The 25,666-nt window shown below is 60.2% G+C and overlaps 3 protein-coding genes across 4 annotated transcripts; 1 reads left to right on the top strand and 2 right to left on the bottom strand.

The window, feature by feature from the left end:
* Window positions 1–1,194: 1,194 nt before the first annotated feature.
* GPR37L1 (G protein-coupled receptor 37 like 1) lies at window positions 1,195–6,567 on the top strand. The gene is made up of 2 exons (XM_038162496.1): window positions 1,195–1,954; window positions 5,271–6,567. Exons 1-2 carry the CDS (start codon window positions 1,319–1,321, stop codon window positions 6,081–6,083), a joined length of 1,449 nt encoding a protein of 482 aa, XP_038018424.1. The 5' UTR covers window positions 1,195–1,318; the 3' UTR covers window positions 6,084–6,567.
* Window positions 6,568–8,202: 1,635 nt separating this feature from the next.
* LOC119711862 lies at window positions 8,203–9,751 on the bottom strand. The gene is made up of 2 exons (XM_038162497.1): window positions 8,973–9,751; window positions 8,203–8,923 (listed from the first exon to the last, which is right to left on the bottom strand). Exons 1-2 carry the CDS (start codon window positions 9,611–9,613, stop codon window positions 8,452–8,454), a joined length of 1,113 nt encoding a protein of 370 aa, XP_038018425.1. The 5' UTR covers window positions 9,614–9,751; the 3' UTR covers window positions 8,203–8,451.
* A 143-nt stretch (window positions 9,752–9,894) lies between these two features.
* On the bottom strand, window positions 9,895–25,423 carry ARL8A (ADP ribosylation factor like GTPase 8A). Of its 2 annotated transcripts, XM_038162499.1 has the most exons (7): window positions 25,000–25,413; window positions 16,145–16,225; window positions 15,110–15,183; window positions 12,840–12,933; window positions 11,654–11,721; window positions 10,337–10,407; window positions 9,895–10,230 (listed from the first exon to the last, which is right to left on the bottom strand). In XM_038162499.1, exons 1-7 carry the CDS (start codon window positions 25,120–25,122, stop codon window positions 10,181–10,183), a joined length of 561 nt encoding a protein of 186 aa, XP_038018427.1. In that variant the 5' UTR covers window positions 25,123–25,413; the 3' UTR covers window positions 9,895–10,180. The 2 variants fall into 2 exon arrangements, with proteins under 2 accessions (XP_038018427.1, XP_038018428.1); XM_038162500.1 differs by lacking the exons at window positions 9,895–10,230; window positions 11,654–11,721 and having other exon boundaries at window positions 10,342–10,407; window positions 25,000–25,423.
* Window positions 25,424–25,666: the final 243 nt, after the last annotated feature.

Raw genomic sequence — 25,666 nt, 5'->3', positions numbered from 1 at the left:
GCTGCCTGCACGACACAGGGCAGTGCCCAAAGGGAGCCCCATGGCCCTCCAGCCACACAGGCTGAGAAAGAGGTGACAGAGCAGGGAGGAACAACGGGGAGGGGAGCAGAGCACTAGGACAGAGGAGATGAGGTGGATTTGGGGATAGGAGGGGGAAACAGAGAAAGACAGTGGGTGCAGGAGAGAGTCTGGGTCTGGGGAGGAGTCCCAGACACAGAGATCAGGCACCCCAGTTCTGGTTAGGGTTCAGTTAGGGTTCAGTTAGGGTTAGGCTTAGGGTTAGGCTTAGGGTTAAGCTTAGGGTTAGGGTTCTGTTCAAACTGCTGTCCCGAGAGGAAGTCAGCAGGAAAAGCAGCAACACACCATGAGAGACCAGCAATCTGACCCCACATTGTTGCAAGAAGCATCTCCTGGAGTCACCAGTCTTTCCTCCTGCCAGGGGCAGCCCTGTCAGCCCCATCCCCATGGGGTGGTTTGGCCATTTGAGGGTGTCCTGAGCCCAGGCTGAGTGTGCAGGGGATGTGCCACATGGTGCCCAGTGCCAGACCTGCCACAGGAGGCCCAGGGCTGGCCCCCGGGCTCCTGAGTGCCCCCTGCTCCAGGGAGAGCGTGGAATATCTGCCATGGAAAGGCTGAGCATGGGCCGAGCTGAGCGGGGATCTTGGGGAATGTTTGGGGATACTGGGGGATTTGTGGAGATGCTGGGGAGAGGTTTGAGGATGTTTGGGGGATATTTGGGGGATGGCTTGGCAGGCCACGGCCAGTGCCAGGCTGGGGGCACCCCTCACCTGGCTTGTTCTCAGGGGACCGTGGGGGATGCCTGGGGCTGTTGTGGAGTATTGGAGAATCTTGGGGGTATTTGGGATGCTGAGGGAAGCTGGGGGTGTTGGGGATACTGGGTATTCCAGGATGGGGTATTCCAGGGGGGATGCTGAAGGGATGTTTGAGGACGTTTGAGAATTTTTGGGGGACGCTGGAGGGATATTTGGGAATACTGGGGGATTTGTGGAGATGCTGGGGAGAGGTTTGAGGATGTTTGGGAATGTTGCGGGATGCCGGGGGGGATGTTGAGGGGCTGTTTGGGCATGTTGAGGTAGATGCTGAGGGTGTTGGGGGTTGTGGACCTGCCCAGTCTGGCCGCTGTCCCATCTCCCGGCCGGTGGGTGACCAGCAGAGGGCTCGGCTCCCCTCCCGCCGCCGCTTTCTCCTGCCCAGCGCTGCCCCGGCGCCCAGAGGCGCGGCCGGAGCCGGAGCGAGCGGCCGTGCCCGGAGCCGCGGGGGCTGCGCGGCCCCGCCAGAGCGCACCGGAGCGGGCACGATGCCATCGCCACCGCCACCGCTGCTCCCGCTGCTGCTGCTGCTGCTGCTGCTGCTGGCCCCGGGGGCCGCGGGGACGCGGGGCAGGGCTGCGGACAGCGGCAGGAGCCCGCCCGGGGGGAGGGAGAGGCTGCGCCGGGGCACGGAGGAGGACTCCAAGTCGGTGCAGCAGTACGTGCCCGGGGTGCGGGTGGAGTTCCCGCGGCCCCTCAACTCTGCCAGCCTGCACCCCACCAGGGCCCTGCTGCCCTCCAGCACCGACCCCTCGGAGCAGCGGCCGGGGGTCCCCACGGAGCGGGACAGGGCAGAGCCCCGAGCCAACCTCACCACCGTGCCCGACAAGCGGCTGCAGATGCACAACCCCCTGTACCCGGTGACCGAGAGCTCCTACAGCGCCTACGCCGTGATGTTCCTGTCCCTCGTCGTCTTCACCGTGGGGATCGTCGCCAACCTGTCCGTGATGTGCATCGTGTGGCACAACTACTACATGAAGAGTGCCTGGAACTCCATCCTGGCCAGCCTGGCTTTCTGGGACTTCCTCATCCTCTTCTTCTGCCTGCCTGTGGTCATCTTCAACGAGATCACCAAGAAGAGGCTGCTGGGGGACGTGTCCTGTCGCATTGTGCCCTTCATGGAGGTAAGGGGCTGCACAGGTCCCCCAGGGATCCAGGACTCAGCTCCCCTCTGCCCTCTTGCTCTGGGGCAGCCCGTGGGGCCGGTGACCTGGCACTAGGACAGCCAGAGACCCCCAGTGGGGCACAAAGAGTTGAGAGACAGTCCCCAGAGTGACCTTCCCTCTGTCCCAGGCCATTGCTCAGGCTCTGCAGCCAGCACCGATACTGCCAGGGCTGGGAAAAGCCCATTAGACCCTCATCCAGCCAGCACAGGGACTTCTGTCAGCAGGGTCCCTCCATTTGTCTGTTCCTGTCCCACCCCAAAGCCCGGGGGCTCAGCCTGCTGGCCCAGAAACTGGCCACTGAGGGCTGCTGAGGATGGCCCAGGGGCAGGGGGCTGCAGGTGGACAGTGCTGGTCAGCACTGGAATGGGACAGCCCAGGAATTAGGTCTGGAAGTCTGAGATCTGTGTTTGTCCTCAAAGCTCAGGTGTGACAGGTTGGCCACACTCAGGGAGAGCCAGGCACCCACTGAGAAGGCCAGAGGGACTGTGGGGACAGGGGATGGCAGAATGAGCAAAACTGCCCCAGAGGGCAGGATTTGGGCTGATGCTCAGTGTGCTCATGACACCCTCAGTGTGCTCATCTCCCATCCTCGAGGGAACCTTGGGTCCAGCTGTGCCCCCTCCGTGCCCTGGTGGGACAGACAGACCAACCCTGCCTGTTCTCTGTGGTCAATGCCCCGTTTATCAAACACCTGGAAGAGCTCAGAGACAGAGTCAGGTCACTGAAGAACCTCTCAGGCTTGGTCAGACCAGCCAGGGTTCAGAACCTGCCCCTCCCACTGAGCATCCACCCCAGTGCTCCAGGGGTTCCCAGCTGCTCAGTGCCCTGCTGGCCCCAGAACAGTCCCCTGTGACAGTCCCCTGTGACAGTCCCCTGTGACAGTCCCCTCTGACAATCCCCTGTGACGGTCACCTGTGACAATCCCCTGTGACAGTCACCTGTGACAGTCCCCTGTGATGGTCCCCTGTGACAGTCCCCTGTGATGGTCCCCTGTGATGGTCCCCTGTGACAGTCCCCTGTGACAGTCACCTGTGACAGTCCCCTGTGATGGTCACCTGTGACAGTCCCCTGTGACAGTCCCCTGTGATGGTCACCTGTGACAGTCCCCTCTGACAGTCCCCTCTGACGGTCCCCTGTTGGTGCCCCAGGGTCTGCTCTTGTGCAAGGGTCTCTGGCTGGGCACAGCCCTACAAGCTCCAGCAATGCCCTGGCTGCTGTGGGTGCAGGCTGATGGACCAGGCTGTCCCACTGAGCACAGCCCCGGGCCTGCACAGCCCAGCCCAGCCCAGGGATGGGGTGCTTGCTGGGGGAGCCCTGCAGCCCCCCTGCTCCCCTGTGCCCCTGCCCAGCACGCATTGCTCCTTTCCAGAGGTGTCCCACCCCATCTTCTCACTAGCTGGAGAGTTTGCCCCACCCCTGTCCTCCCCTTCAGGCTTCCAGCTGCATCTGGGTGGACTCAGAGAGGGGCAGGAATTTGCCCCAGCTGGCTCAGTGTCCCAGGGAAGGGTGATGTCCCCCAAACAGCCCCTGTTTCTAGGAGGATCTGAGGAAGATCTGCTGCTCATGGGCTCCCTGTCCCCCTGAGAGAACCCTGGGGGTGGCACCACCAGGTTCAGGGGTTCAGCAGCACCAGGGTGCCCTGGGACAGCTTGGTCCCAGAGGAGTCAGGAAGGGACAGAAATGTTGGTGGGATGTTGGTGCTGCAGAAGGACGAGCGTGTCCCAGCCGGGAGCACGGTCCTGGTGTCCTGCTCTGTCCCCCAGCACCAGCCCTGCCCTGCCCTCCTGCCCCCCAGAGCACGGGCACAAAGGGGCTCCAGGGCTTCAGCTGGGGCCCAGCTGCAGGGAGCCTGGCTGGGAGCCACAGCCAGGCCAGAGCCAAATCCCCAGCAGAGCCAGCTGTGAGAGGGGAACCTCTCTGGAGGCCAGGGGCTCATGGCTGCTGGGGCTGTGGCTCAGGCACTGGATGGATGCTGTGGGAAGCAGATGTACCCTCAGTGCTCGGGCACAGAGCCAGGCTTTGGGAGCAAAGCTGGTTACGGGGGCTCCTGGGGACAGGCTGTGTGTAGGGGTGTGCTGCACTGACTGATGCCACCAGTGCCATCCCTGCCAGGGCACTGGAGACGGGTGCTCTGCAGCACCAAGGGCACCAGGAGAGACAGAAGAGCCTGTGGAAGGGTGTAGGGGGAGCAGGCAGCAGCACAGCAGGACCAAGGGCTGCAGGTGCCAGCCAGGGAGCAGGTGCAGTGTGCTGGGTGCTGGCTGTGGGGCAGAGCAGGCTGCTGGGTGCCCAGGCTGGCTCAGGGCTTTGGGCAGAAGAGCTGGGACATGCCGGGAGGTGGTGCTGGGTGCAGGATGCTGGTGCTGGGTTGGTGTCCTGATTCTGTGTCTGGGGAGATGCTGCTGTGCATAACTGATGGTGCTGCTGAGTGCTGGCATCACTCTGGCCATCAGCTGCTGCAGTGACCAGCCCAGGGCCAAGGAAAAGGCTGGGGGGTCGGGGGGGCAGTGTTCCAGGCTGTTCCCCACACACCACATGGAGCTCTGGGAGGTTTCCTGAGTGCTGGGAAGGTTTTTCAGCACAGGGTTTGATGTTTGATGGCTTCGTGAGGACAGGAATGGCCACAGCACTGGGACACCAGCATGTGACTCTGCCATCATCTTGGCCAAGGGCTGTGGGACTTGGCTCCCAGCTCTGGGACTGGGAATGCTGGTCAGTCCTGGCCAGCCCTCCCAGAGCCACAGCGAATCCTCTCCCTCCCTTGGCCTCCTCCTCTGGCAAAGGGGATGTTTTTCTTGCTATTCTCAATGCAGCGGAAATTGCCCCAAGCTGATTTGGGACAAGAGCGCCTTCAACTCACTTGGCCTGTCCAGGCAGGCCTTGGGAACCCTGGGAAGGTGCTGGTGGGAGTGATGGTTCCTGCTTCTCCTCTGCAAGAGCCATCCAGAACAGAGGAAGAGCCTGAAGGACAATCCTGCTGTTCCCACCTTGGCTGGATGGACAGACAGACAGACATCCAGCTAAACTTCTCCCTTCTGCAGAAAAGGGAGCTGGGCAGGAACTACAGGGGCAGGGGACATATTTATCCTTTCTGGAGTCACAGAAAAGTGATTCTAAACCCTGGGATGCAGCCACATGCTGTGACCTCCCTACAGACTTTGGAGGAGGGGTGGTGGTCTTAGGTAGCCAGGGATTTGCCCCAAGCCTGGTAGAGCCAAGCCCCCTGTGATGTCCCTGCAGCGGGGCCCACCTGTTGTGCCTCCTCCCTCACCAGGTCTCGTCACTGGGAGTCACCACCTTCAGCCTCTGTGCCCTGGGCATCGACAGGTTCCACGCGGCCACCAGCCCCCAGGCCAGCACGCGGCCCATCGAGCAGTGCCAGTCCATCATTGCCAAGCTGGCCGTCATCTGGGTGGGCTCCATGACGCTCTCAGTGCCCGAGATCCTGCTCTGGCAGCTGGCGCGGGACACGTCGCCCGTGTCCGGCGTGGTGAGCGAGTTCTGCACCATGAAGCCCTCGTCCCACCTGCCCGAGTCCATCTACTCGCTGGTGCTCACCTACCAGAACGCCCGCATGTGGTGGTACTTCGGCTGCTACTTCTGCCTGCCCGTGCTCTTCACCGTCAGCTGCCAGCTGGTGACGCGGCGCATCCGCGGCACCGACAAGAAGAGCGAGTGCCGGGGCGCCAAGCAGGGCCAGAGCGAGGGCCACCTCAACTGCACCATCATCGCGCTGACCGTCATCTACGCGCTCTGCACCACCCCCGAGAACGTCTGCAACATCGTGGTGGCCTACATGTCCCCCGACGTGTCCAAGCAGACCTTGGATCTGCTCAACCTCATCAACCAGTTCTTCCTGTTCTTCAAGTGCTCGGTGACGCCCGTCCTGCTCTTGTGTCTCTGTCGTCCCCTGGGCCAGGCCTTCATGGACTGCTGCTGCTGCTGCTGCGAGGGCTGCGGCCCCGACACCACTTCCAGCGAGAGCAGCGCCGACAGCAAGCTCAAAACCGAGATGTCCTCCTCCATCTTCTTCGACAAGCCCCGGGAGACTCCCCCACCCCTCCTGGCCCTTGGCACCCCGTGCTAAGTGCCAGCGGGGAGCCGTAGCGATCGTTTCACCACCTCCTCCCAAGACCAAACCTTGTTCTGCCATTAGTACTCGTGTCTGGATGTGGAACAAGAGAAAGAGACAGCTCAGGGGGCTGCGCCGTGGGCTTCAAACCCATCATTGGGCAGGTGGGGCTTGAAATGCCAGTCCCCGTGGCTACCCTGGTGACCCTCTTGCCTCTGCCCAAAGGTCAGCGAGGACAGCAGCACCCTCCTGTCCCGGCTGCCTGGCTGGGCTCCCTGGGGCTGCTGCTCTGGAGATGGCGTTGTGCCGGAAAGGTCTCACCTGAAACTACAGAGGCTGACCATGATGGCTCACAGAGGACACAGCAAACACAAACTGCCCTCTTCCTGTCCCCTCGCCTCCTGCCAGCCCCTCCACAAGAGGAAAAAGTCCAACTGGTCGTATCCCATGGATCCAAGCCGTGCCCTGTATGAGCTCAATAAACCAGTAACCTAGAGCACGTCGTGCTTGCAGCCGCTGGCACTGCTGGGCTGAGCCCTGGGAGCCTCCTGGAATGGCTCTTCCCCAAACCTGGGGTCTCTGGGGTGGGCATGGGCAGCGGGGGGGCAGGAGGGCAGGGAAGCAGCTGTGCCAAAGCGGGCAGCAGCCAGGGGAGATGGGGAAAGGCCCCCAGCCCCTTTCTGCCTCCCTCTGGGGTGATGCTGAGAATGAGAGGGTGCCCTCTGAAGGGTTGGGTTTGGGGTGGTGCGGAGGATTTGAACTGGTGAAGTCCAGCCAGCCCAGCACAGGGCTGAGGTACCCCCAGCGTGCTGGTTCCCCATGTGCACTATGCACAACCAAGGTGCTGCTGCTGCACCGTGCTGCTGCGCAGTACTGTGGGAAGGTGTGGGACCACCGCCCCCAGCACCCCTTGGGGCGAGAGCATCTCCCCCAAACAGCCCCACAGGGCTCCCGGCCCTCATCCTCGTGCCCATTGCAGGGACAGAACTGTCCCAGGAGGACGGTTTCAGGGCACCAGGGTTCCCGAGCCCACACGTTCCCGGCAGGGGCAGGGGGGTCAGGGAGCAGGGGGGTCAGGGAGCAGGCAGGACGGATCTGCCCGAGGGCAGCCTGGCCACGCAGCCCGTCCAGTGGAGCTCTTAGAGCTCCTTGTCCGAGCGCTGGCAGCCGCCCCAGCCCGGAGTGCCGGGGCGAGGCAGCCGGTTGCCAGGGGCGCTGAAAGCCGGGGGCTCACTGCGGCCTTTGTGCGCAACACCCACCGGCCCCGCGCGCGCTTCGCTTTCGCAGACCCGTTTCCAGGGAAACAAAAGCCCCAGTTTTCTTTTGAGAGCACAAAACTGGGTTTTCCCTTTCATCCTCCTCCCTGCAAGCCCGTGCTGGGCCCCACGGTTTGGGAGGAGAGGGGTCTCGTCTCGGCCCAGGGATGCAGGGGGGCTCGGAGCCCAGGCCATGCCTGCAGCGCGCCCGCGGGGCGAGCGGGGTCCCTGGGAGGGTCTGGTGGCTCCGGGGTGCCGGGGGAGGGCACCTCTCATGTGCCTGGCCCACATCGCTCCCTCCTGAGCCTGGGCCAAGGGCGAACAAAGCCAGGCTTGTGCTGCGGCCCCGCGGGGCTGCGGGCGTGGGGAGGGGCAGGGGGTGCAGGCAGCACTGCCACCATGGCTGTGGAGCACCCCACGGGCTGGGCTGAGCACAGCCCTGCTCCCACCCTGCTGCCTGGGCAGCTGACAAGGACACGGCACGGTGGGACCCCTGCAGCAATGGCCACCAGCTCCTGGGGACGCAGGGAAGGCCACCTCCAAAGGCACAGGGCACGGGAGCCCTGCAGCAGCAGGCACAGCCCCCAGGAGGGAGCAGGAGCACCGCAGGCTCCCCAGACCCAGCAGGGCTCTGCAGCAGTTCCGGGACACAGCAGGGGCAGAGGAAGGTCCAGCAGCAATGACGGCCACGGGTGGAGCGTCCGAGCTGGTCTTGGCACCCAGGCCAAGGAAACAAGGACCTGAAACCATCAGAGGTGCCTGCTCAATGGCCACGCAGTGCCCAGCGCTGCCCAGGGAACAGGGACTCCCTCCCACGCAGGGCCCCCAAGGATGGGTGGCAGAGATGGAGAGAAGTAACATGACAGCAACCACACCCGCAACGCAAAATTGTTAATTTATTATTAGGAGGCAAAAAAATTGTACAGTTACAAGAATCATTTCCCAACAGAGGTCAAATCTGAGTCAAAATATCTCTTACAAAAAAAAAAAGGGGAGGTGGGGGGGAGACAACACTTTACAAGTCGTTAAATTAAAAAAAAAAACAAACCCAACAAAAAGAAACCTCTCTTTGTGCAATTCTGCAAAAACAACACAGAAGGTAAATTCCCGGCCTGACACCCTGGAGCTCAGTGGGAAGAGGCTGAGGGGGGCCTGCAGCCCCCTGGCCATCCCCACCCTGTGCCCCAGCCCTGCACTGGGACCAGCAGCTGCCTCCCCTGCTCACCCAGCCTCCAGTGCCAGCCCAGGCCCCCAGACTGGCCCCAAACAACCTGGCCAGGCCCCAGGCTGCACCGCAGAGCCCCAGCCCATGGCACAGGCATGGCACAGCCAGCCACAGTCTTTGTCACCCCGCAGGGCTTCCACAGTGCCCCCTGTGCACACACAGACCTGACCATCGTCCCCACAAGCCCTGCTGGCCCTGCCCCACGGCTCCTGTGCCCCTCAGCCAGGGCAGCAGAGCAGGGGTGGCATGGGGAGTGGAAATGGGGAGTGGGCATGGGGAGTGGGGAGTGGGCATGGGGAGTGGGCATGGGGAGTGGGCATGGGGAGCAGGGAATGAGGAGCAGGCACAGGCAGCAGAGCATGGGGAGTAGGAATGTGGTGCTAGCATGGGGAACAGAGAATGAGGAGCATGGGGAGTAGGAATGTGGTGCTAGCATGGGGAACAGAGAATGAGGAGCAGGGAATGGGGAGCAGGGAATGGGGAGCAGGGAATGGGGAGCAGGGAATGGAGAGCAGATGATGGGGAGCAGGGAATGGGGAGCAGGGAATGGGGAGCAGACACAGAGCACACCCCTGGGTCTGGTGAGCAGCACTGAGGGGGCACAGATATTTCTGAGTGTGTCTCCAGGTGCCTCCACGTGTCCCTCCCTCTCTGGCATCCCAAGGGATGTCCCTGGCCAGGGCAGAGCCAGCAGCCCCAGCTGGGCACAGGCGATGCCACTTGGCACATGGGGAGCCAGCACAGCTCTCCTGGGAGGTTACAGGGGGCTGAGGCAGCCCTGGGACAGGTGGGAGGCAGGTGCCAGCCCCAGTTCCCCAGGGGCTGCTGGCATTGCTGGGCCCCCGGCACTGGTACCAGCGCCCCAGACCATCCCTAGCAGCCAGGCTGGGCAGTGGGCAGGATTTGGCCCAGGCACAAGAGCAGGGGACATGTGGGGCATGGGGACAAGTGGCCCTGGACCCCAAAGAGGGGCTGGGGAAGTGGAGGCAGTAGGGGGAGGCTGATGGCAGTGACTTGTGGCTAATCCCTTTCCCCTGGAGGGCTGAGGAGCCCGCAGGTGGCATTGACACGACCCCCCCCCCCCCAAACCTGAGGCAGGCAGGGCAAGGTGGGCACCCCCCAACACCCCCAGGGTGGTCTCTGCCTGGGGGCACCAGCAGGACACCTAGAGAAGGGAAAAGGGAGCCCCAGGGGACCTGCCTGCAGCTGGCACAGCCCCATCCCCAAGGGCTGCCTTCTGCTACCACCCTCCTCCTCCTCCTCCCAGCGCTGACCCTTGGCTGGCTTTGGGGAGCCCCAGCTTTCCTACTGCTCACAGGGCCCAATTTAATAACAGCACTATCCCTTAAATTAAAAAATTAAAATATATATACATATATATATACTGTATACACAGACAACAACAGAACAGTGCCAAAATGGAGGAAGAGAGGGGCAGGAGAGGACAGGGGGAGAGGAGGGCAGTCAGACATCTTCTTTACAATAAAAACAAGGACTCTGCCCCAATGTCAGCAGAGTCTGGGGTCCCCTAAAAATACCCATCTAGAGAGAGAGCTGGAGGGACAGAGCAGGAGAGAGGGGCATGGGCTTGGACAATGGCATCTTCCCATCCGAGCCAGGCCCGCGGGACCTCAGCTTCGCCTGGACTTCGAGTGCTGGATAAGCCACTGTAGGGTGATGTCTGCAGAGGCAAGGGGACACTTACAGCCTCTGTCTCTGGCTGTCACCTCCCCCCGTACCCCGGCAAACACGTGGGCAGGGCTGCCCCCCATGCCCACAGCACTCACCAATGTTATCCTTTTCTTTGCAGGAGATGGAATAGCAACAGATCTCTCGGTCCTGGATGGCAGAGAGGTTCCTGGGGAAAGGGAGCAAGTCTGGCTGCACACTCTGAGCTGTGTGGGGTGGCCATGGCAGCCAGCCCTGGGCGGCCCCTGAAGGGTCTCTCTGGACTCTGTCTCTGAGACAGGGCACAATGGAGGGGCAGCAGCTCCCCGGGCTCTCCAGGAGCTGTGTGTGGGTCAGGAGAGGGCACCAGGGCTCCATGCCTGAGGGGCAGGGGTGGTCTGGGGGAGGCTGTGTGACTGGGCAGGAGGGACCTGATCCCCCAGAGACCCTGGCCACCAAATTCCATAGGTCCCCTCCAGCCCTGCAGCCAGATGGGCGGGGAGGTTTTGGCAGGGCTGGCAGCATGGGAGCTGCACAGGTGCCCAAGGTCCAGAGGTGCTCTGGGAGGCGGCTGGAAGGGAGGAAATGCTGTGAGTCAGTGCAGCATCCAGATTCCCCCTGTGGTGGAGCCCAGTCCCACTGTCCAGGGCGGTATCTGGGGGAGACCAGCTCCAGCAGCCAGTGCCACGCTGTGCCAGGCCCCAACGCCACCATGTGGCTCGTGGGACCCAGCCCTGGCACTGGTGGCTCCAGCTCCTCTGTGTCTCCACAAGGTGTCACCTCGGACATCCTCAGCCACTCGTCTCTGCCAGCCACCCCAAGCCCACAGTGCCACCCCAGATGGGCAGCTGTGCTGGGGGGACACGGCAGAACGGGGAGGGGTCACACTGTGTCACACGCCCTGTGCCTGGGGGTCACACTGTGTCACACCTCTGTGCCTGGGGGTCACACTGTGTCACACCTCCTGTGCCTGGGGGTCACACTGTGCCACACCCCCTGTGCTCAGGGGGACACTGGCACACTGTGTCACACCCCTGTGCCCCAGGGGTCACACTGTGTCACACCTCTGTGCCTGGGGGTCACACTGTATCACACCCCCCTACTCCCCAGGGGACACTGGCACACTGTGTCACACTCCTGTGCCCCAGGGGACAATGGCACACTGTGTCACACTCCTGTGCCCCAGGGGGGCACTGGCACACTGTGTCACACTCCTGTGCCCCAGGGGACAATGGCACACTGTGTCACACTCCTGTGCCCCAGGGGACAATGGCACACTGTGTCACACTCCTGTGCCCCTGGGGACAATGGCACACTGTGTCACACTCCTGTGTCCCAGGGGGGCACTGGCACACTGTGTCACACTCCTGTGTCCCAGGGGGGCACTGGCACACTGTGTCACACTCCTGTGCCCCGGGGGACAATGGCACACTTACATCTTCTCAATGAGCTCCTTCTCATCCAAGGCACCGGGCAGGTCCCGCTTGTTCCCCAGGACGAGGACCTGCAGGGCAGGACAGGGGACAACTGAAGCACCTGGCCACCAGACCAGGCAGGAACCTGCTTCTGCCACTCAGAAACAGAGCCCGCTTGTGACACCAGACAGCCCTGGCAACTCCACTAGGGTGTCCCAGACAGAGAAACCCCTTCAGCAGCACTCAGGAGGCAGAGCACTTCAATTAACTGCCTTAATTAGCCATGCACAGCATCTCCCGTGCACTCCCTGCTCCCAGGGCGGACACGGCCCCACAGCACATCCTCTCTGGAGGCCACCAGCATCTGCTGTGCCACCCAGGACATCCTCCCAGGAGCCTCTCGCTGTCTCTGAGCAAAAAGTCAAGTGAAATGGCCAACACTGACTCTATCCAGCAGGAGCAAGCTCGAGATGCTGGGCAGAACCCACTGTGCAGGCAGCCAGCCCCAACCAGGATCAGCTGTTTGTGCCATCACTGATCTCTCCCGGCAGGACTGGTTTGTCCCTCCGGAGCCATGTGACTGCCACCTGACAGGGGCGTGCCGAGCCGGGGCTGCCTGCACTGGGCCGGGCCCTGCAGCAGCACAGGACGAGCATCTCCCCCTCCTGGTTCCAATCAGGAGCCTTGTTCTCAGAGCAGAGCCTTCAGAGGCCCGGGACTGCAGCCTGGTTTGTCGGAGCTTAATTTAGCTGGCAGCACACTGGGGATCCGTGGCAAGATCTTCAGTTAGCTCTTTTCAAAGGATGCTGCTTTGGGATGGCTGGTGCACAGCCCACCCCACAGGTACAGCACACCTGTGACATGTCCCACCTCCTGCACATGTCACAGCCCCATGTCCCACCTCCTGCACATGTCACAGCCCAGCAGCCCCTCTCACAGGAGACAGCACCTTTCTGTCACACCACGAATCAGGTGCAAATCCATGTGAGAGGAGATTTCACCCAGGGACCTGATCTGTGCCCTCTGCTCTAAAGGCCCTTCTGTGTTGCTTGGCCCAGTTGTGACCGAGGAAGTGTCATTGTCCCAGCTGGCTCCCTCAGGAGTGCAGCGGGGAAGTGATGCCTCCAAGGAAGGGGAGCCCCTGCCTGAACCTGCTCTGCAAGCCCCGGCAGTGTCCAGCCTGGGCAGCACTGAGGCACCAGCTCACCGGGATGCCCTGCAGCTGCGGCTTGTCAAGCAGGTTGTGCAGCTCGTTCTTAGAGGCCTCTATCTTCTCCTGGTCAGCAGCATCCACCATGTACCTGCAAGGGAAGGGACAGCCCTGAGCACAGGTGCCCATGGCCTCGTGCTGTGTCCGTGCCACCCCCAAACCTCCTCCCACAGCCGCTCAGTGCCCCCACGGGGAACTGCGCCAGCACGAGGAGGGGGTTGACAACAGGATCCTTCCACCTCTTCCCAAGGATGGCTGTGGAGCTGAGAGCCCCTCATGTCTCCCAGGGGAGTGGGGGAGCACCTCATCCTTGCCACTGCAGGTGTCACCCTGCTGACAGCAGTGACAGGCTGGGCGAGGGAAGGCCAGCAGGAGAAGCTGCAGGACACACACTGTCTCCAACAACACGCGCATGGCAGCTGCCATGTAAACACCCAGGACAAGCAGAGAAGGCAGGAGAAGCTGAGGATGCAGAGGTGATGATGACCCGAGAAGGGGAAGGACCTCCTCATCCCATCGATGGGTAGTCTTGGGAGGGGCCATGGAGCAGGATGTGAAGCTGGTGGCCATCAATGCTTCTCTGAGAAGGGGAGACTTGGGAAAGGATTTTGCTTTTAAAGGCCAACTTTTATCCTGCAAATGATGCCAGTGAAGCCAAAACTTGGGTGAGAAACTGATCAAAGCAGCCTTGATTTCAAAGATCAAGAAGCTGGGAGAGGAGTGAGAAACACCAGCTCATCAGGCTTTGGGGAGTTATTTAAAAATAGGGAAAGAGCTACTAACTACTAAAGTGCTTAATACAGGAAAATGGGAACGATGTGCCAAGAGGGAAAAACACCCCCAGGGACTGCCCCAGCCCTTGGCATGTTGGGCACAGCGGGGAGCTGACAGCAAAAGGAAAGGAACCTGACACTGCTGGATGTGACAAGGGCAGACTGGAGTGTGAGGTCCTTTTGTTTCCTGACAACCACATGGGCCAAAATTATGACATTATGGAAGGAGGCAGCAAAAGGAATGAAAGGACAGAGATTTTGTCACTTCCAGCAAAGCTAATTGTAATAAAAAGTGTAATAAGAACACTCCAGCAGGTCCAAGGCCATGTCCCACCATGGTGACAGTCTGCAAGGGCAGGAGCAGACACCACTGTCCCAACGTGCAGAACAAGCAGTACCACACTCCTCCTCACCTGCCAAGGCTTATAGCTGGGAAGGCCAAGTCTCAGGGTATGGTCACTTGGGAAAGATCCCATAAATCTCATTTTCTGACTGGGTTTAAGTAACCCCAGTATGGTGTCCCAAGATCAGTATTTGTCCTTTGGAATAGGCAAGCTGCTTCCCGTGAGTGCCTTGCCATGCTCAGCCCCTGCCTGGACTCCCTGGGATTGCTTTTCCTGCACTGTTTGCAAGCAGGGGACACCCAGGGACACTCAGATTTACTGACTCAGTAGTGGGTGAGACTCCTGCTCTCAGCACAAGATTTATCTGGCAGCACATAAACATCCTGACCTGGAAAGCAGCCTCTCCTGTGGGAAGGGCTGAGCCCCACGACCAGGCGTGCTCAGCCCCTGCAGTGAGCAGCCAGCACAGAGGATGCAGGGGAGCCTGGAAGGGTGAGCTCTGAGGAACAGAGCTGGACTGAGGGATGCTGGAAGGGAAGAGGAGGGTCTGGCACAGCTGGAGGAGCCTGGCTGTCCTTTGCTCAAAGCCCACGTAGACATCAGTCCCCAGGGGAAGTATCTGGAAAAAAGGAGGCTCAGGGGGGACCTTCTTGGTCTCTCCAATTCCTTGACAGGAGGGTGGAGCAAGGTGTGGGTCGGGCTCTCCTCCCAGGAAACAAGCAACAGGACCAGAAGAAATGGCCTCAAGTTGGATCAGGGGAGGTTTAGGTTGGATATGAGGGACAATTTCTTCCCTAGAGGGGTGGCCAGACCCTAACACAGGCTGCTCAGGGCAGTGGTAGAGTCACCATCCCTGGAGGTATTCCAAAACCATCTGGGGACATGGTCTAGTGGTGAATATTGTGGTGTTGGGTTAATGGTTGGACTTAATGATCTTAGAGGCCTTTTCCAACCTCCATGACTCCACGATGATTCAGTGATTCCAGCTCCTGACACGGGTGTCCAGCTCGGGCAGCAAAGGCACCCCAGCAGCCCCGGGGTGGGGTGATGCCCCTCTCCCCTGGCAAGGCTTGCCCCTGCAAGTAGCAGCAGCAGAGGGTGACAGCAGGGGGTGACAGCAGGGGGTGCCAGCAGGGCTCTGGATACTCACACGATGGCACTCACTCCACGGCAGTATCGCTCCCACATGCTGCGGAACCGCGGCTGTCCCCCGATGTCCCAGAGCTGTGACAGGGAGATGGCAGTGTTACCCTGGCACCACTACCCTGGCACCATGCCCAGCACCCCACACTCTTCCTCCCCCATGTGGCCACCTGGGGCATTCTGGCCGTGCACCAAAGCCACCCCCTCCTCTCCTCTTCAGCCCAAACCTCAGGAGGAGGCTCCTGACGTGATAAAGAAGAGAGAAACCTCAGGAACAGGAGCTGGAGGATGCTGAATCCCCCTGTGTGTGCCTCTGCTGGCACGGAGGGACCCCTGGTCCAAGCCAGGTGCTCATGCCCATCACACCTCCTGCCATTTCCCTGAGGAATTTCCCATTTAAGAACACTCAGCACACTCTCGAAAGTGTTCCTGCAGCAGCCAGAGATCCCCCAGCCAGCTGTTCAACCCTGTCCTGCAGCTATTTCCCAGTACAACCCTGGGCCCTTGAAAAATCCAGAACAGGTAGAACCCTCCTCTTCCTCTGCTCCCAAAGCAGAGACCAGCACTGCAAGCCATGACCTGTTTTTCCCAGCACTACCACCCTCAGCAAGGTGACCACATCCGTAAGTCCCTACCAGCAAGCCAGAGATACAAGGAAACCTCCAGCTTTGCAGCCCAGACTGGTTCTCACTGTACAAGTCTGGATCTCCTACAGCCCTTCCCACCACCTCCTCTGGTGGGTACCTGCAGGACCCCTACAGGGCAAATCTTTCACTTCCAGGTGGTGGAATCACAATCCCTGGAAATGTTAACAAAACACCTGGATGTGGCACTTGGAGACACAGTTTAGTGGTGAACATGGCACTCCTGGTTGGACTCGATCTTAAAGGGACTTTCCACCCTTAAAGCTGATGTGCTTCTATTCTGTGAGCTGCAGCTGGGATCCCTGGAATCCTTCCACCTCCAGCACAAGAGCCACCAACCTCCCTCACCTTCATCCTTCATCCAAGAGCCCTCACCAGCAGTGACAACTGCATCTTACCTTTATGGTAACATTCCCTTTGGTGATCTTCCTCATGTTGAAACCCACTGTGGGGATCATGTCCTCGTTGAACTGTCCTGACTGCAAGAACAAGGTGGGACAGCGTTAGGAGGTGGAGGAATGGGGCCAGCCTGCCCTGACAGCCTGGGATAACCTCCAGGGCTCTGCCAGCCCTGCCCTGGGCACGGTGCAACCCTCCTGCAGGTCCACGCCAGGAGCACAGAGCCCAGAAGACATGGTGCCACCAGGACTATGGGAATGCTGTTCCTTTCCAGCTGGGAGAAAGCCTGGTGGGCAGAGGGAAGCTACTGTGTCATTGTCCCGGGCCTGCTGAGCATTTTGCATGTAAAACACCCTCTCTTTGTACACTTTTGTTATTAGTATTGTTGCTTACTATCTTCTTATCTCGTTGCTGTTTCTAGCAAATTGTTCTTATCTCAACCCATCATCCTTGCCTTTCCTGCTTCCATTTGGAGGGGGAAGGGGAAGCAAGAGGCAGCCAACCCCTAACACCAGTGAGAGCACCAAACTGGGGAACACCATTCCTAAACCATGACGCTGTGGCTGCTGCAATGGGCACAGGTGCCCTGGGTGCCCCAGGGCAGTCCCAACCCGGCAGCCAGCTGCCACTTCAGGCCTGGACACTTTGCTGTCCCGGTGGGCTGGGGCATTGCCCATCCCAGCTCTCAAGCCCTCTAAAGAGGAGGCGGACACCTTGCTCCTCTGCAGTGACCTCTGGTGAGGCAGCCCAGGAAGGACCCCCAGGGTTTCAGGCTGGGCTCCCCACCCAGGGAGCCACTTCTGCTCCAGCTCCTTCCCAGCTGCAGGTCCTGGGGGCATCAGCATGTTTCGTGCTTTGGATCATTATGGCCCAGCTCAAACCAGACTGACTTTTGCTTTCAAGTGAGTGCTGTCTGCACTGCTCCCTCAGTTCTGCATCCTGCTGGGTGACTTGGAGATCACAAAGGGCCCCCTCCTGCCCCCAGAGCTGCTCCAATGTCTGTTCAGTTTATGCATCAGATGCACGAGATCCCTGCAGGGCTGCAGCAGCCCAGCCCCGCTGTGGAACGGGTCAGGCTTGTTGGAGCAGTGAGCAGGAGCCATCCCTCTGCTGATTCTGGCTCACCAGCCCCGTGCTCAGCACACACCAAGGGGTCTTGTCAGAAACGACCCTCACTTTTAAAATTTTAAAGGTTTATTAAACCTTAACAAAAAAATACAACAAAAGGACTCAAGAAGGAAAAATTGCAGCACTGGAAGCCCCTGTGACTACCAGCCACGTGCTCATCTTCAGGATGGATGTTCCCCCTTTTATAGCTCCAGCCCCTCCTAGAGTCCTGTCAGTTAACCCCTTCCTTGCTGTCCAGGGCTGGGGGTCACTTTCTCACTCCTTGGGTGGAGCTCAGGTGTTGCCACAGTAACGAGCCAAGCCTCCCCAATGCCCGAGCACCAAGGCCATCCCATGATGACAATGGGGGAGACACATTACAGTAACACAACTCTACATCCACAAAACTTCTCTTAACACACACATGATGTTCACCCTGCATTGTGGGAGCCAGCCATCTCAACACTCATCTAGAAGAGCCTGGTAAAGCCCACCCCACATTCCAGTGTGCAGCTCAAATCCCAAGGCTCCAGGATGGGCCCAGGTAGAGCAGCACAGAGGGACATTACAGGCAGTCCCAGCAGGGATGTGGCACCTCTGGGGCAGGAGACAGGAGCTGGCACAGCCCTTCAGCACCTCCAGCAGCTTCCCGGGCACTCAAACCAGGCATATGGCCCATAAATGCATCCGGGGGGAGGCCATGCATGGGGAATGCTGAGGAGCCAGTAGGGCAGAATGTTTGACAGCCAGGATAGTGCAGCCTTGGGGATTTCAGCCATCAGTGCCAGAAACCTGCAGGAACCACCAACCATGGCCTAACTCATCCTAGCAGGTCTTTACTACCCTGAAATCCTCAGTTTCTTGAGGGCTTTTCTCTTAGTTAACACAAACCTCAAAACAGGAAGTCAGTTTATGCTATTTTGTCATAAGCAGATTTTTGTGTCTGGTTGAACCAGTGGCTCCTCCAGATGCACCACATCAGCAAGTCTCCAGGGTTTTCCTGACCTCTTCCAAAGGCTCTGCAATACACCCTGCTTCCCTTTTTCACATCCCTTTTGCATTCAGCAGCAAATGCCAGCAGCCAAGGGGTGCTCAGGCCACGCTGCACCCAGAAAGAACTATGAGGAAGAGCATGGGGAGAGGAGGGGAAGCAGGCAGGGATCCACAGGGGACATCTCCTATGGACTGAGTTCAACACACAACTGAGCTCTACGAAATGAAGGAATTCTCAGGCTTTGATCAGTGGGCATGGAGAGGAATTGCTGAAGAGCTCTTGGAAGCTGCAGGGCTCCCTCAGGGATTCCAGACCACATCATGGCATCTGCTGGCTGTGCAAAAGCCACACAAGGTTCCCATGTGATAGAACTTCTTCCAGGAAGGGGAGAGCTGCAGGAGCCAGGAGTCACCTCTTCTTTCCTCCACGGCTGGGACAGAGCATGTCTGTGTGAGTGACCACAGCCCAGCTCCCTGCCCCAATCCCCTCTCCCACTGCAGCACCTGCCTCCAGGCTGTCCACGGCCAAGGGGCCAAAACAAAACTACTTGAGCTGTCCCAAACAGGCTGAGCAGGGAATGCAAGGCACTGTGCTCCAGGATGGCTCCCACGTGCTCCCTGCTGTCCCAGCACCCACAGAAGCATCTTCACATGCTCCTCCTCCATCAGCTCATCCTGCATCAGCTGCTCTCTGAAAGCAACTCTCAGTGGTGGAAACACAGAGTTTCCCTCTCCAACTACCCCTGATGCTGATGCCTTCAACATATTTTCAACTCCCTGCAGGGTCCAGCCATCCACACTCCACTGCCAGGAAAGCAAGGAGCACCCAGATGGAGACAAGCAAAAGCTTCACTGGACACATTCTTCCCCCAAATTTTGGTTATGTAATGGACATAGCATCCATGCTCACCCTGAAGATGATGCAAAGCCATACCAACTGCTTAAGAATGGAATTCCACTGGGAAGTACAAAAATTGTTGCAGGCAAGATAAATTTTTTGGCCACAAACGGCAGATCAGGTCTTTACAGAGTTCATTGCTGGTTTTGCCAGGGTCACCCACTGCTCTGTCCAAACCATGACTGCACTGCCTTGGTGCCCTGCCTGGAAGGCAAGAGACCTTTCTGCCCAGCCCCAACACGTTCCAGTTGGGTCACTGGGAGAGGTAGCCAGAATTCAGCTTTTGCCAGGGCAAGTGGTGCCCCCAGCTCATGCTGAGCCCATCCTGACACATGCACATGGACACCACATCACCCGATGGCCACTTCAGCCATCACCCCTGGCCCAGACAGGGCCTGGGACCTCAGCTTACTGCACATGCAGAGAAGCCACCTCAGCCTGCCCCTGCTTTGGTGAGCAGCATGCAGGGCTGAGGTGTCAGGCCCTGCTCCTCTCCGTGGCCAGGTGGCTGTCACCCTGTCCCAGCACAGGATGGCACTGAAGTGATGTGACCTGCTCTAGATACATCACTGCTGGCTGTTCTGCTCCCCAGACGGCAGAGATGGCAGTGCTGGAAGCCCAGCTCTGGGTGTCTGCAGTTGTGTCTCTACCAGAGTACGGCCCTCTGTGGGACAGAGGCAGGAGCCCAAAGTACCTCGGGTTGGGTGTCTCCCACCACTGCCTGGACCATCCAGGACCATCCCCAAAATTGCCCAGCCTGGCACTCCTGACATGTGGCACTTGAGCCCCTGCCAAACCCTGTCCAAGCTCTAACATGAAGGGAAACTTATATATAAAAGACATTAAAAATAAATGTTTTATGATGTGAGAGGTGAGGCTCTGGCACAGGTGACCCAGAGAAGCTGTGGCTGCCCCATCCCTGGGAATGTTCAAGGTCAGGCTGGATGGGGCTTGGAGCAAACCAGTCTAGTGGAAGGTGCCTGTATGTGCATGCCAATGGTAAAGGTGTTGGACAAGGTGATCTTTAAAGGGCCCTTCAAACCCAAATCACTCTGGGATCCTATCTCAGGAAAGCCACACTGACCATTTTTCTTGGCTCATGTTGACAGAGCTTGCAGCAGCAAGACAAGACCATGCCTCAGCCAGATTCTCCTCCTCCTCCAGGAATATGGAGAAGCCCCCCCAGAAAACCTGCTGCCTTCTGCATTATGAAGCTAAGGTGCAAAGACACCTGTGGAGGGTCCAGGTGCTGCAACTGGAGGCAGAATGAGAACCCACAGCCACCTCCCACCCACGCTGGCCCTGCCAGACCCCACTCAGGGGGCACACACAGAGCTCCTGGGAAAGGTGGGTGTCAAGACAGGCCAGCACAAAGGCATCAGAACAACATCTCCCTGCTACTTCCTCAGCACCTCTCTGCTCTACCTCCCCAGCAAACCCTGGGGACCTTGCACACCTGGAGCTGCACGTTCCCTCCCAGGCTCATCCAGGGCACGTCCTGCCCAGACGGGTCAGTGGGGTCAGCTGGCTGGCCAAGGGGTCAGTGTCTCTCTGAGGAGAAGGTGCTGAGCTCTGCAATCCTCTGAGCCACTCCCAGGCCATGCCTCCCCTGAGAGCCCTGCTGGAGAGCTGGCACCTGCCCCACCATCCACCATCCTAGCTGGTGCCAAACACGAGGCTGATGTGCTTTCACAGGATGGGTCAGGCTGGAAGGACCACAGTGGGACACGTGATCCAACCTCCCTGCTCGACCAGGATCACCCCAGAGCACATGGCACAGCATTATTCCCAGACAGCTCTGGAATGTCTCCAGCGAGGGGGACTCCTCACCCTCTCTGGGCAGCCTGTTCATGGCTCTGTCACTGCCCAGGGGAGAAGTTCTGCCTCATGTCCAGGTGGAATTTCCTGGGCATCAACTCCTGTCCATTCCTCTTGTGCCAGTGCTGGGCCCCAGGGAGCAGAGCCTGGTGCACCCTCCGACCCCTCCTGCAGACACTGACAGATACTGATGAGGGCCCCTCTCAGCCATCTCTTTTTGGCTGTTTGGCTCAACAGCCTCAGCTCCCTCAGCCTGTCCTCATAAGAGACATGCTCCAGTCCTGTCTGCATCTTCACAGCCTCCACTGAACTCGCTCAGAAGCTCCACGTTCCCTCTTGCAGCATGGTCTGAATCACTTTCCAGGCAGGGCTGGAGCACAGGATAGTGCTCCAGAGCTCCCCCCACATGTCCAACACTCTGGCACTTGTGTCTTCACTCTCTTGGAAGGCTCTAGCACAGGTAGAAAGCACGTGATGTTAAAAAGCAGCAATGCTCTCTTGTTCTAACCATGGCCTGCATTGACAGGTTTTGGGCCCCAGCACCTGCTGAGGAGCTCTCAACACCCTTGAGTCATCCATGGCACCACCAGACTGGAGAAAAGGCAGCTAAAAGCCCACCAGCTTCAGGTTAAATCAAGACCAGGTGTATCTACAGTTTTCACTTCTCCTTGCAGGAAAGACTTCAAGCCTCAACTATCAACAGCTAGGAAAAGAAAAAATAAGTCCTGGAAAATCAAAGTTCCCACCCCAGGCAGGTGAGCCAGGAGGAGTCACCCTGATCACAGCTGCCTTCAGCAAAGCCCTTGCCTGGCACAAGCACAGCCTGGCTGCTGGAGGGAGCCACCCACCTTCCAGGGAACCAGAATCCATTTCTCAGTCAGGTGCAGCTACAAATCCTGCAAGAAAAGGATGGTGCCAACCCCCCAGAGCAGCTCTGGTCCCAGAAAGGACCCTCCCCCCTTCTTGTGACATCTCTCCAACAACACCAAAATCCCACACTTCTCCAGCTCAGGTTTTATTCCCCCACAAAGCCCAAATCACAGCTATTTCCCCTTCCAACAACCCCACTGCAACACCCTAAAGCCAGGCACCTCCAGACTTTCTCAGGCAGTTCCTGTCGAGCTGGCATTTCCTGTGCCATGCCTCTATTTCACTGTGCCCAACAAGTCCTTCTTTCCAGGATGTCTTCTCAAAAGTGAGCGCCCCTTTTTGTGTGCATCTGCCACAAAACCTGAACTTTTCAAATAACTTGAGAGGCCAAGCTCAGCACCCTGAGCATGACTGCCGTTTGAGAGCCTCAAACACCCCACAACAGACCTGACAGACCAGCAGGCCATGGTGCCAACTTCAGCCACCTCGAGAGCTGCTGTAATTCCTCAAAGTCCCTTTTCCCTGCACCAGCAATCCTGGCTTAGCAGGGAGAGTCCCAGGGCACGGATCCTGCCAGTGGAGTCTTGCCCACAGTTAAAGAGCTGGGTACAAAGTATTTACTCACAGAAGCAAACTCCACAAAGCTCACACTGAGCCCTGTCTGCTCCAGATGTGGCTGGGAGAGGAGGAGGCATGTAGGGAACAGGGAACCGAGGAACACCAACCCTTGGGGTTTCCAGCCCTGTGCAGGCAGAACAGCGCAGCAGGTCTGGGACAAAGCTCCATCAGCCTTCACAGCTTAACTGGGTGATTAAAACCAACACTAAATTACTTTGCCATTTTTAAGGTAGCCTGGGTGCTGTTAACAGCCAGCAGCACCCAGCAGACCAAGAGCAGGAGCAGCTGACATGTGGCACCACCACGTCCCACTCTGGCACTGGACTGCAAAAATTGACTATTAAACATGCAAATGGCAGGGAGAGGTCCCCCAAAAATAGGATTAGTGCTCAGGGTCACTGCCCCTGAGCCAAAATGCTCCTTGACCCCAGATGCTGGTGTTGGTTTATGGGGGGAACCAGCAGGAGACTGGAGCACTGAGAGGTGACTTCCAGCAAGAGAGGAGGAGTGCCATCATCATGAAAAGCATTTTGGGGTGTCCTCTCTCTGCCCCAAGACACTTCAGGAAGGACATTTTTGTCCCTCAGCACCTCCCAAAGAGCATGGCTCCAGTGCAACAGAGCCTCCACATGAGCTGAGAATCCCCTCTGACAGCCCAGCAGCTTCCAGCACCCTGAGCAAGCACCAACAACTCGCTCTGTTTTGGAGCCATGGCAGGCACGGACTTCAGAGCGACCAGGGGGCAGAGGGGGAACCAGGGCGGACCTGCATCCATCCACCTCCCTCCATGACACCCTCGGGGAGCAACAGCCCAAACCCACCCTTCAGGATCCTCCCGCCCTGCACCACCACTACTGAGAGGCCGAGAACAACCCAAAAAGCCGGAGGGGGGACTGCCGAGCATCCGCACGGGTGAAGGAAGCCACGCCCTGGGCGTCGGGATCCAGAAGAGCAGCTCCCGATCCTCCGCTGCATGCAGGGACGCCGCGGAGCGGAGGCGGCAGCGCAGCCGGGGAGAGGCCGGGGCCGGAGGGGCCCGAGGCGGGGTCGCTGCCCTGCCCCGCTCGGCTGCCGCTGCAGGAGCGGCCGGCACCCGCAGCACGCTGCTGCGCTGAAGCACCTCGTGCTTCCCGAGGAAGGTCGCCAGGCAAACACCTCCACGGCGGCCCCCAGCAGGAACCCCGGTGGCACCGAGCCCGGCAGGGCCGGCCCGAGGCCCCACCTGCGCGTCCCGGCGGCGGCACGGACGATGACAAAGCGCCCGCTGGTACGGGCCCGAGAGCGGAGCGCCCGCAGCGCCCCGGGCACTGCCCGGCCCGGGCACCGGCACCGGCACCGACCGCCGGCCACGGCCCGAGCTCCGGCCACAGGGCAGGCCCGAGCCGCGCCCTGCCTCCGTGCGGCCCGAGCACCCCTCGGCTCCGGGCATGCGGGGAGCGAACGCTGCGGTTTGCCTGGGCTGCCCCCGGCCCGCACCCTGCACCCACCCTGCAGCCCACCCTGCAGCCCACACTGTGCCCCGCACTGTGCCCCACACTGTACCCCGCACTGTGCCCCGCACTGTGCCCCGCACTGTGCCCCACACTGTGCCCCACACTGTGCTCCACTGCTGCACCCCGCACTGTGCCCCACACTGTGCCCCGCACTGTGCCCCACACTGTGCCCCGCACTGTGCCCCACACTGTGCTCCACTGCTGCACCCCGCACTGTGCCCCACACTGTGCCCCGCACTGTGCCCCACACTGTACCCCGCACTGTGCCCCGCACTGTGCCCCGCACTGTACCCCACACTGTACCCCGCACTGTACCCCGCACTGTGCCCCGCACTGTGCCCCGCACTGTGCCCCACACTGTGCCCCATCCTGCACCCCACACTGCGCCCCACACTGTGCCCCACACTGTGCCCCACACTGTGCCCCACACTGTACCCCACACTGTGCCCCACACTGCACCCCGCACTGTGCCCCACTGCTGCACCCCGCACCCCCAGCCTGCACCCCCTCCCCAAAGGCATTTTCAGGCTGCGGTGCGATAGGGCGGAGACGTTCAGAGAAATACCCAGGGGTGCGATGGGGACATGCAGTGGGGACACCCGACGGGGGGGCAACAGGGATGCAGTGGGGGTACAATGGGGGTGCAGTTGGGATGCAATGGGGGTACAATGGGGCGCAATTGGGATGCAGTGGGGGTACAATGGGGTGCAATTGGGATGCAGTGGGGGTACAATGGGATGCAATTGGGATGCAGTGGGGGTACAATGGGGTGCGATTGGGATGCAGTGGGGGTACAATGGGGCGCAATTGGGATGCAGTGGGGGTACAATGGGGTGCAATTGGGATGCAGTGGGGGTACAATGGGATGCAATTGGGATGCAGTGGGGGTACAATGGGGTGCGATTGGGATGCAGTGGGGGTACAATGGGGCGCAATTGGGATGCAGTGGGGGTACAATGGGGTGCAATTGGGATGCAGTGGGGGGTCCAAGGGTGAAGCCCTGGGTGGGCACGTGACCCCTCGGGGATGGGGCGATGCGGGGCGTCCCCGGGCTCACCGCGATAACGTTGACGAAGGTGGTCTTGCCCGAGTACTGCAGCCCCACCAGGGTCAGCTCCATCTCCTCCTTCCAGAACAGCGCCCGGAACCAGTCCAGCAGCTTGTTGAAGAGCGCCAGCATGGTGCCGGCCGGGCCGGGCCGCGCTGAGCGGGGCCGAGTTGAGCCGAGCAGAGCGGAGCCGGGCCGGGCCGAGCCGAGCGGGGCCGAGCCGAGCCGAGCCGAGCCGAGCGCGGCCGGGCCGGGCAGGGCAGGGCAGGGCCGAGCGAGGCCGAGTGGAGCCGAGCGAGGCCGAGTCGGGGCGGGGCCAGTCGGGGTGGAGCCGAGCGGAGCCGATCGGGGCCGAGCGGGGCCGATGGAGGCCGAGCCGCCGCCGGTATTGTCCGCGCGCCGCGGGCCCTGCTGCCGCACCGGGTGGGGCCCGCGCGCCGCCTCCCCCGCCCCGCTGCCGCGCCCCCTGCCGGCCCGGAGGAGCCGCTGCACCGCGCACCGAGCGGCCGGGCCCGGGACAGCCGGACAGGCGGACAGGCGGACAGGCGGGATATCCCACAGCCCTGCCTGGTCACTGCCCGCATCCCCGGCCCGCGGTAACCCGGGGCTCCTCACATCACAGTGCGGCCTGACGGAGGGGGTTGCACTCTCGTACGCTGCACCCCACAGCCCTGCA

This window comes from Motacilla alba, chromosome 26 (assembly GCF_015832195.1).
Source record: "Motacilla alba alba isolate MOTALB_02 chromosome 26, Motacilla_alba_V1.0_pri, whole genome shotgun sequence".
NCBI lineage: Eukaryota > Metazoa > Chordata > Aves > Passeriformes > Motacillidae > Motacilla > Motacilla alba.
Note: the sequence above shows the minus strand (reverse complement) of the source record. Positions and strands in the feature narration are given on the sequence as shown.

Excerpts from the sequence above, each read along its gene's own strand:
- GPR37L1 (XM_038162496.1), top strand. The coding sequence starts at position 1,319 with ATGCCATCGCCACCGCCACCGCTGCTCCCGCTGCTGCTGCTGCTGCTG. Across the intron at positions 1,955-5,270 it reads GCATTGTGCCCTTCATGGAG|GTCTCGTCACTGGGAGTCAC; the intron begins GTAAGGGGCTGC and ends CTCCCTCACCAG.
- ARL8A (XM_038162499.1), bottom strand. The coding sequence starts at position 25,122 with ATGCTGGCGCTCTTCAACAAGCTGCTGGACTGGTTCCGGGCGCTGTTC. Across the intron at positions 12,934-15,109 it reads CGTGGAGTGAGTGCCATCGT|GTACATGGTGGATGCTGCTG; the intron begins GTGAGTATCCAG and ends CTTCCCTTGCAG. Across the intron at positions 10,231-10,336 it reads CAAAGAAAAGGATAACATTG|ACATCACCCTACAGTGGCTT; the intron begins GTGAGTGCTGTG and ends TTGCCTCTGCAG.
- LOC119711862 (XM_038162497.1), bottom strand. The coding sequence starts at position 9,613 with ATGCCACCTGCGGGCTCCTCAGCCCTCCAGGGGAAAGGGATTAGCCAC. Across the intron at positions 8,924-8,972 it reads GTTCCCCATGCTAGCACCAC|ATTCCTACTCCCCATGCTCT; the intron begins ATTCCTACTCCC and ends TGCTAGCACCAC.